The following is a 10,386-nucleotide window of genomic DNA, read 5'->3' as shown; positions in this document are numbered from 1 at the left end:
CCCCCCCCCCCCCCCCCGGCGCGACAGTTTGAATAACCTGTCCTAAAACCCAGGCTGATTGGAAATATTTGCCTTGAAGTGACCATCTTGTTGTAACAGCACCACATCAAGTCTTCTTGCTGTGTTCAGTCTTGTCCTGGTTTTAGACCTGTGGCATGAAACTGTTTCCCACAACCTCACATTGGCAGCACAGTTTTTCTGTTCCTCATCTAGTTTCAGTTTTTGTCTCGCTCACAGCTGTTTCTGCTTCAGTTAACGACAACGTTTCAACTTCAGTATCAAAATGATCATTTGTACCTGTTTGGTATAAATATTTAATTAAACATTGGACTAAACCCTGATTTGTGCAAGCATACCAGGAAGTATTGATGCTGTTTGGAAGGCAAAGATTGATCACATAAAATATTGATTTAATTTAGATTTGTCTTCTGTTCTTTCCTCTTGGATTGTGAATTACATCCATCCCATGTCCAGCAGTCATTGTGTGAGAGGCGGGGACACCTGGACAGGTCTCCAGTCCATCACAGGGACACATAGAGACAAACGAGACAAACAACCACTCACTCTCTCACTCACACCTAGGGATAATTTAGAGTAACCAATCAGCCTAACATGCATGTTTTGGTCTGTGGGAAGAAACCGGAGTACCCAGAGAAAACCCACGCAGCACAGAGAGAACATGCAAACTTCACCCAGAAAGAAAGGTCCCCGACCGGGATTTGAACTGGCAACCTGTTGGCTGAGAGGCAACCGCACTATGATTGTGAATTGATTAGAATTCTTTTTTTTCAATATTTTAAAAATAATTTGTAAGTATTTTTTTCTTAAGTTTGTAGAATCCTATGCAAAGTTTTGATTGGAATGTTTTCTCCACTGATTAGTACAACGTGCTGTAAGAAAATCCTTAAATCAGTATTTTACTTTCACCGTCACTGCAGCAGAGACGGTCTGACTACAAAACCAGCTGTGACACTGTAACACCTGCGAGTTTATATAAAAAGTGTCAAATGTTCTATGAAAGACATCTTTCCTTTCTTTAACAATATAAAACACTGCAGGTGTGTGTTTTGTTGCTTTGTCACTCATAATTAATAGATGTGTGAGTTTTTTTACTTCAGGCTCTGAAAGCAAGTGGAGCGGTTTCACCTGCCAATAAGGAGAATATAATTCACTTTTAAAGTTTCCATGGTGACGCAGTTAAAGAAGAGAAGCAACCTTAAATGGAAAGAAAGAAGGTGTGTGTGTGTGCTGTCTGTGGCTGAGCAGTGATTTTTATATTTTTTATCATGTTAGCACATTTGTTTGATTTTAGGTTTGTATTTTGTGTTTTATATAAATTTATACATTTATAAATATATGTATTTATTTATTTGTGCTTGTAGTGTGGTTGATAGTGGTCACCATGGTGACCACCATCCTCCTGTGAACTGACAACCAGTCTTGTATTTTTGACTGAACTTCTTTCCGATTACTTATTAATGCCTGTTTTAGATCTGTTTACCTGCGTTCTGTGTCCACTTGGACTCATGTAGAGACCAGTTGTTGCAAGTAGTTACTGTGTTTGAAAATCCATTCATTACCATGGAGGTGTGCTAATGACATTTATTTAATAACAAGGGTGATGTACAGAGTTGTAGCAACTACAGGGGAATTAAACTGATGAATCACACGATGAAGATCTGGGAGAGAGTTATGGAAGCAAGACTTAGACAAGAGGTGACTGTGAGCAGCAGTATGGTTTCATGCCAAGAAAGAGCATGACAGACGCCATCTTTACTTTGAGGATGCTGATGGAGAAGTACAGAGAGGGTCAGAAAGAGCTCCACTGTGTGTTTGTGGATTTAGAAAAATCATATGACAGAGTGCCAAGGGAGGAGGTGTGGTATTGCATGAGGAAATCTGTAGTGGCAGAAAAGTATGTTAGACTGGTACAGGACATGTATGAGGACAACAGGACAGTGGTGAGATGTGCTGTAGGAGTGACAGATAGATTAAAGTTAGAGGTGGGAGTGCATCAAGGATCGACTCTTAGCCCCTTCTTGTTTGCTCTGGTGATGGACCAACTAACAGATGAGGTCAGGCTGGAACCTCCATGGACTGTGATGTTTGCAGATGACATTGTGATCTGTGGTGAGAACAGGGAACAGGTGGAAGAGAACTTGGAGAGGTGGCGGTATGCACTTGAAAGAAGATGAATGAAAGTCAGCCATAGTAAGACAGAGTACATGTGTGTGAATGAGAGGGAGGAGGTGGAACAGTGAGACTACAAGGAGCAGCGGTCACAAAGGTGCAGGACTTCAAGTACTTGGGGTCTACTGTCCAGGAAAATGGGGAATGTGGTAAATAGGTGAAGAAGAGAGTCCAGGCAGGATGGAGTGGATGGAGAAAAGTTTCAGGAGTGATTTGTAGCAAAAAGGTGTCAACAAAGGAAAAGTTTACAAGACAGTGGTGAGACCAGCTATATTGTATGGTCTGAAGACAGAGACATGGACAAAAAGACAGGAGACAGAACTGGAAGTAGCAGAAATAAAGATGTTGAGGTTCTCCTTAGGAGTGACAAGGATGGATCAGAATGAGATCATCAGAGGTACATCACAGGTTGAACAACTGGGAGATAAAGTTAGAGAGACCAGACTGAGATGGTTTGAACATGGCCAGAGGAGGGACAGTGGTTTGGACATGTCCAGATGAGGGACAGTGGTTTGGACATGTCCAGATGAGGGACAGTGGTTTGGACATGTCCTGAGGAGGGATAGTGGGTATATTGGTAGAAGGATGTTAGAAATGCAGCTGCCAGGAAAAACACAAGGAGGAGATACATGGATGCAGTTAGAGTGTGAAGATTTTGGTTCTGGGCAGCATGTTGGGTCAGTTGGTAGAGCTGCTTCCTGTCAGCGAGAAGGTTGCCGGTTCAAATTCTGGTCCAGGGGCCTTTTTGGGTGGAGTTTGCATGTTCTCTCTGTGCATGTGCGGGTTTTCTCCGGGAACTCTGATTTCCTCCCACAGACCAAAACATGCATGTTAGGCTGATTGGTAACTAAATTGTCCCTACACGGCAAAATCTGTAGTGGTTTTTTTTTCAGTGAATAATTTTGAGTTGGTTGGTGTTGATTTTGGAGTTGTTTTAACACTTGTAGTGATCAAAAAGCTCTGCGAGCGTTGTCAATCAAACGAGTTCAATTTAACACCTGTGACTAAGTTAGATTCACTCCAGGTGGAGTTGATGACAACATCCGGTTTGGACGTGCGCGCCTATTTCACTTACGACGGTTAACGAAAGGAGAAAATGGTCCAAGTGCCTCTAATGGTTGCTCGAGGTGAGGCTTGCTACTAGCGTCAAGATGAGTCAGTGATCTGGTAAGGCGGTTGGCAGCGACTGGGCTGTGAATGGACAGGAGGTTGCAGAGGGTTTTGATGAATCAGGAAATAACTTTAGCGGAATGGAAGAGGATTGTAGTGGAAATGAAGGGGAGTGTAGTGGAGAAAGAGGAAAAAGCAGGTCAGCGGAAGATAATTCAAATTCAGAAAATGACAATCAATTTGAAGCTGAGAAACAAAAAGATGAATATAAAGTTATTATCAAACTAAATCAAGAGGGAGAATCTTTTACTGAATGGAATCCAATTCGACTAACCAAAGCATTAAACAAACTAATAGGTGAAGTCAGAAGTGCCAAGGTTTTACGAAGCGGTGCACTTTTTGTTCATTGCAGAGACAGCGTTCACTAAGTAAAGCCATTAAGATCAACAAAATAGATGGAAAGAAAGTTCAGAGCAGTCCGGTTGAAAATTAAAAAATGAGTAGAGGAGTCATAAGTGGATTCCCTTTAAAAATCTCTAGAAGAAATTCAAGAAAATATACGTGGAGCAAAAGTGAAAGAAATTAAACGATTGAAAACAACAAGAAATGGAGAAAGATGTGACAGCCCGATTAAGTCCTGATTAAATTTGAAGAAGCATGTTTACCCAGTAAAATCTTCATAGGATACATGAGCTATGTCAAACAGTACATTCCTCCTCCTTTAAGATGTTTCAAATGTCAGAAATTCAAACACGTAGCAGCAATATGTAAAGGAAAACAAGGAGGTGGAAGATGTGCTGGTGAACATGAGTATGGGAAATGTGAAAGAGAAGCAAAAATTCAATGTTGTAACTGTGGAGGAGAACACACTGCTGCTTATCGTGGATGTGAGGTTAGTAAAAGAGCAGAGGAAATCCAAAAAGTGAAGCTAGTACAAGAGATTACTTATGCTGAAGCTGTGAAAAAAAATCCCAAATAACCAGAGACCTAAACTTACAGTAACACCAAACGTAAAACCAAAGGCTTGTGATGGATGCTCTAAAATAGCTAATGACTCAATGATAGTGAACTAAAGGATTTTGTGCTGTTTGTGGTGGAAGTGATGAATTGCTCAGCTCAGACAGTAAAGAAAACTGAAAAGATTAAAATTAGAGTGAGGGCTGCAGAAAAATATCTGGATGTGAAAGACCTTGGTTGGGAATCTGTAGAGAGCACGATAGGTAAAGGAGTAACTCACTCAGAAGGTGGTACTACTACATGTTCATTCAAATATTTCAGTGGAACACTAGAAGTCTCATCTCGAATGGACAAGCTTTGACTTTGAATTCACTTTTAAAGTTAGACATTACATATCACAACTACAAGATAAACCTCATATTATCTGTATTCAAGAAACCACACACACACAGAGAGACAGAGGCAGACAGACAGACAGACTGACACACAGACAGACAAACAGACAGACAGACAGACACAGACAGACAGAGCTCCTTCCTAATGGGAGCGGGGCAGAAAGTGTGTGCTGGGTGAGTGGGGTCCTTCATGATGCAGGTGGCCCTCTTCCTGCATCTGGAGGTGTAGATGTCTGTGGTGGTGGGGAGGCTTATTCCAACAGATTTCTGTGCAGCCTTCACCACTCTCTGCAAAGCTTTTCTTTCTGCAGCTGTGCAGCCTCCATGCCACACATTGATGCTGGAGCACAGGATGCTCTCCACTGCACACCTGTAGAAGGAGGTGGGGACTGTTCCCAGTCCAGCTCGTCTCAGCCGCCTGAGGAAGTAGAGTCTCTGACGAGCTTTCTTGATCAGGCTGGTGGTGTTGTTGCCCCGGCTGAGGTTGTCACTCATGTGTACACTCAAGTACTTGTAGCTGGAGACCACTTCCACCGCAGATCCTCCTATGTTCAGGGGGGTGTAGGTGTGTTTGTTCCATCTGAAGTCCACGATCATATCCTTTGTCTTCTTCACATTGATGTGAAAGTTATTATCTTTGCACCAGCTCTCCAGGTGTTCCACCTCCTGCCTGTAGCTGGACTCATCATTGTTTGTGATGCATCCCACCACCGCTGTATCATCTGCAAACTTTACAATGTGACAGCCTGGATGGGTAGCTGCACAATCATATGTGAGCAGAGTAAACAGGAGGGGGCTCAACACACATCCCTGAGGAGAGCCAGTGCTGAGGGTCATGGTGGAGGAGGAGAAGTTGTGGATGCTCACTGACTGCAGTCTGTCTGTAAAGAAGTCTAGGACCCGGTTGCAAATGGAGGGGCTTAGTCCTAGTGTGAGTAGTTTGTCCATCAGGGTTTGGGGGATCATGGTGTTGAAGGCGGATGTGAAGTCCACAAAGAGCATACGGACGTAAGAGTTTTTCTGCTCCAGGTGGTTGAGCGCAGTGTGGACCACAGAGGAGATGGCATCCTCTGTTCTCATGGTATGCATACTGATGAGGGTCCTCGTTGATGTTGATGGTTGTTTTGATGTGGGTCATGACCAGTTTTTCAAAGCATTTAGCGACTATCGGGGTGAGGGCCACTGGCTGGTAGTCACTCAGACCAGTCACTGTAGAGCTTTTTGGGACTGGGATGATGATGGTGATGAACTGTATCCAGATAAAAATCTGATCCCTAAACATCACTTTATGATGCACTATCCATCTTGTATCCGAAAAATTGACCACTAATACATACAGTATGTGGAGCATGAGATTTGAGGCAAAACACAAAATTAAAAAAAATGCTCTTAAAAACTTAAAAAACATTACAAAATCTTTTGCAAAGAAACATCAAATGTCTATTGCATGTCACTGGGAGACATCACATTCAAAATATATGGAGTATGGACCAATGAAATCTAATGTAGACAATGAAGACTATGGAGATGAATTGGCTCCAGGTTTGCATATTGAGTCTGTATCACAAGACATCCATGCAACTAACTGGGTTACAATCAGTGGGACAGAAAACAGGCCGGGACTAATAATTTACAGTGGCATCGAACATGAAATGCCTGTGCTTTACAGAATAAATAAATAAATAAATAAATAAATAAATAAATTGTTGTTGATGGTGTTATCTGGTTCCTTGTAAACAAGCTTGTGGTTGACCATTTCGGTGAACATGTTCATGCTTACAAAGTATTTGAAATTAATGACAAAGATGTTAAAGCAGATGGTCTTGTGATTTATAAACCGTTCAACTTACAAAGTGTTTATCGTGGAGATAAGAGCCAATATATTGTGCCATTATTTTCTTTGTAAATGTTCAAGTTGTGCCTGATCTTATTGTGCTAATTCCTATGGTGCTGGGAAGTTATTTATTTTTGGAGAAAATAAAAGAAATGGCTTCTTCTTTTTTTTACTTGCTGGTCAAAACATATGAACTTATGATGTAACTGTAAATCATGTGTTGTGTGTAAACTTTCTGTAGCCTTGCAGGTGACGACAATCATTTTCAGATTTGGTGACTTGTATGTTAGGCTAGTAAACAGAGAATGCACTTTTAATGTTTTGTAAAGCAAAGCAATGAATGCAAACACATTAGTGAAAGAAAAAAAAACAAGTTTAGTGTTAAAAATACTTTTTAATGTGTCATAAAATAACACAATGTATGTTAAAAATTAACACTTACAGTGAAAGGGAATGACACAATTTTGAGTTAAAAGTGCATTTAAGTGGTGTCATAAAATAACTCCAGGGGTGTCAAATACTTAACACTTTTCAAAGTGTAATTTTAACACAAAATCTGTGAGGATTATATAAGCTCGGAAAAAGTGTCAAATTTAACACTCTGAGTTGAATTAACACTCCTGTTTTTGCTGTGGAGGTGTGAGTGAGAGAGTGAATGGTTGTTTGTCTCTGTGTCCCTGTGATGGACTGGAGACCTGTCCAGGATGTCCCCCACCCCTCGCACAGTGATTGCTGGACATGGGCACCAGTGACCTCCGTGACCCCAAAAAGAAAGAAGAGGATAAAGATAATGGATGGATGCATGGATGGATGGATGGATGGATGGATGGATGAAAAAATCTGTGTTGACAAATGTCAAGAAGTCACAAGCAAAGGGGCGTCATACCACGTTTTATTTATTCATCAAAAATATTTATTCTTCAAATAAGCATAATTTTGTTATTTCACCTGCAATAAATCAAATGTTCAAAGCACCTCAATGTCAGCTCAGTATCAGAGAGAAATGTCTCAGGATATTTAACAGAAGTTAAAGCAGGTTGGTTGGACAGCCATGATGAAGCGTTCATCTCACGCTCTGGTTTCAAGCAGCTCTTTATACTTTTGGCCACAAGATGTTGTCAAAGAGCAATATGCTGAAAAGCTTCAAGTTATGAACTCTTTTTCAAAACAAGCTTCATTTGCCCTTCACTATCACGTACTCTTCATCTCCTGAAATAGTCGTCTGGACAATTTTGGCCCTTGCAACTCATCTCTGGTCCCACCTGTCCCTCTGCACCATGTTCTCACTAAACCTTCTGGACTCCCATGCCAACTCACCCCAGGACTGGAGACCTCCTACCTCCTCCTGAGCCTAGAATAAAGAGCAGACAACACAGGTGGCATTTGCCTCTGTCCAGCCTACATTATTATACATGAAATAATGATACTCACTGTGCCTCCTTCTCTTCAGATCCACCTGGTCCTTGTTGATCTTGTAAATAAAAGCACTTACACTTTTTTCCTTTTCTCTCATTTTCTCTGTTCATTCTTCTGAAGGAATGATGCCCTGCTTGGAACATTTCCATCTTTGTAAAAACATAATATAAGGATTCAAGGATTTTTCATTGTCATACCAGCTCACATTTTCATTCTTATGGTATGAAATTAGGCCTCGGGTCCCAGGTCAAGAAGCCCAACAATAAATAAATACAAAAAAGTATGTATATATAATAAATATAGTTAAGATGAAGCTGAATGAAGTGCAGCTTGAGTTCTGCAGTCTGACAGCTTTTTTTTTTTTCTTCTGTACTCCGGTGAAACCAGACATGTCTCCCTGCCCCCCCCCCCCCCCCCACACACACATAAATGTCTGTTTATGTTGCTTTGCTGTGGTAGGTTTGTTTTGATGCCTCAAATCGTGTCCTGTCTAGGACACGGCGTGAGAGATCTTTATTTTTATACCGTTTCTCCTCATGTTTTCTTCCCTTTTCTCATCTTCTCATCTAAGCAAAATATTATTCTGAATAAGAATAAAAGGGCTGCGCTATTTATAGACACAGCTTCGTGCACTCCGCCCATCTTTCGGACGACTACGTACATATTCTCGTTGTATCTCGGTGCAATGATAATAAAGTTTATTCTGATTCTAATTCTGATTCTGCAGGGAAGAAACTGTTTCAGAGCCTGGTGGTCTTGCTCTGAATGCTCCTCAGCTGCCTGCTTGAGGGGAGGGGCTGGAACAGACTGTGTGCAGGATGAGTGGAGTCCTTCATGATGCGGAGCTCCCTCCCCCTGCATCGTGATGTGTAAAGGTCTGAGGTGGTGGGAAGGCTGCTCCCCACAGTCGTCTGTGCAGCCTTAACCTCTGCAGAGCCATCCTCTCAGCAGCAGCTGCCGTGCCTCACAGAGATGAAGGTGCAGAGAACGTTCTCCACCACACAGTGATAGAAGCTCCTCAGAACAGAGCTCCCAAATCCAGCTCTACGCAGCTTCCTGAAGAAGTAGAGATGCTGGTGGGCCTTCTTGACCAGACAGGAAGTGTTGGCTCTCCAGGTGAGGTCACTGGATATATGCACCCCCAGGTATCTGTAGCAGGAGACCACCTCCACAGCTGCTCCTCCAATGTGTAGGGGATGAAGAGGATCTTTGTCCCATCTCCTTGGTCTTCTTCACATTGGTGCAGAGATTATTGTCTCTGCACCACTGCACCAGGTGTTCCACATCCTCTCTGTGTTTAGACTCATCATTGTTCGTGATACGTCCCACTACTGCTGTGTCATCCACAAACTTCACTACATGACAGCTGGAGTGTCTAGCCGAGCAGTCATATGTCAGCAGAGTGAACAGGAGGGGGCTCAGCACGCAGCCCTGGGGCGAGCCAGGGCTGAGGGTGATAGAGGTGGAGATTGTTGTGGATCCTGACAAGTCTGAAGTCTGCTGGTCAGGAAGTCCAGAATCCAGTTTCCCAGTGTGGGACTCAGTCCAAGAAAGGAGAGCTTCTGCACCAGGTCTGTGAGATGATGGTGTTGAAGGCCGAGGAGGAGTCCAGAAGGAGCAGACGGATGTAAGAATTTCTGCTCTCCAGGTGGGTGAGGGCTGTGTGGACCACAGATGAGATGGCGTCAGCAGTGGAACGGTTCCTTCTGTAAACGTACTGATGTAGGTCCACAGTGACATCGATGGAGTCCTTGATGTGGGTCATGACCAGCCTCTCGAAGCACTTCATAAATAAAACTCAAAGTGAAATATGTTAAATTTACTGGAGCTATGGCTCTTGTGATATTGCACAAAACTGAGGCTGACTGCAGAGGGAGACAGAAACCTTCATTAAGTCTTTACAGGGTTGTGTTGAAGCCTGGGGGACATTTTATTGTCATGAAGTGTCAGTTTCACTTCAACAGCTCTAAAATCATACAGGAGCAAGAAAATAGAAATAATAGTAACAAAATAAAGCAAGAATAAAATCAGGAACAATACAATAGAAATACAAAGAATAGGAATACAGTGGCACGGTGGCTCAGTTGGTAGAGCCGCTGCCTCTCAGTTGGCACAACAGGTTGCTCCGGTTCAAATCTCGGTCCATGGACCTTTCTGGGTGGAGTTTGCATGTTCTCTCCGTGCTGTGTGGGTTTTCTCCAGGTACTCCAGTTTCCTCCCACAGACCAAAAACATGCATGTTAGACTGATTGGTAACTCATTGTCTCTAGGTGTGAGTGAGAGACTGAATGGTTGTTTGTCTTGTTTGTCTCTATGTGTCCCTGTGATGGACTGGAGACCTGTCCAGGGTGTCCCCCGCTTCTCACACAGTGACAGCTGGACATGACGACCCCCGCGACCCAAAAAGGAAGGAGCAGATAAAAAAAATAATGGATGGATGGATATAATAAGAATCATTAGAATTTTACCAAGTCATGAACCTTA

At 42.6% G+C, this 10,386-nt stretch overlaps 1 protein-coding gene across 1 annotated transcript in view; it reads right to left on the bottom strand.

Annotated features, from left to right (window-relative positions):
• Positions 1–9,667, bottom strand: part of LOC119414897 (CREB-regulated transcription coactivator 1-like) — a 103,161-nt gene extending 93,494 nt beyond the window's left edge. The window contains exons 1-3 of the mRNA XM_037682016.1: positions 9,471–9,667; positions 9,167–9,349; positions 8,871–9,027 (exon numbers count right to left, since the gene is read on the bottom strand). Coding sequence (XP_037537944.1) covers positions 8,871–9,027; positions 9,167–9,349; positions 9,471–9,667 — 537 coding nt within the window. The remainder of the gene's footprint in view (positions 1–8,870; positions 9,028–9,166; positions 9,350–9,470) is intronic.
• Positions 9,668–10,386: the final 719 nt, after the last annotated feature.

The sequence above is a fragment of the Nematolebias whitei genome, chromosome 9 (assembly GCF_014905685.2).
Source record: "Nematolebias whitei isolate Nwh7 chromosome 9, NemWhi1, whole genome shotgun sequence".
Lineage (NCBI taxonomy): Eukaryota > Metazoa > Chordata > Actinopteri > Cyprinodontiformes > Rivulidae > Nematolebias > Nematolebias whitei.
This window is presented reverse-complemented; position numbering and strand designations above follow the sequence as displayed.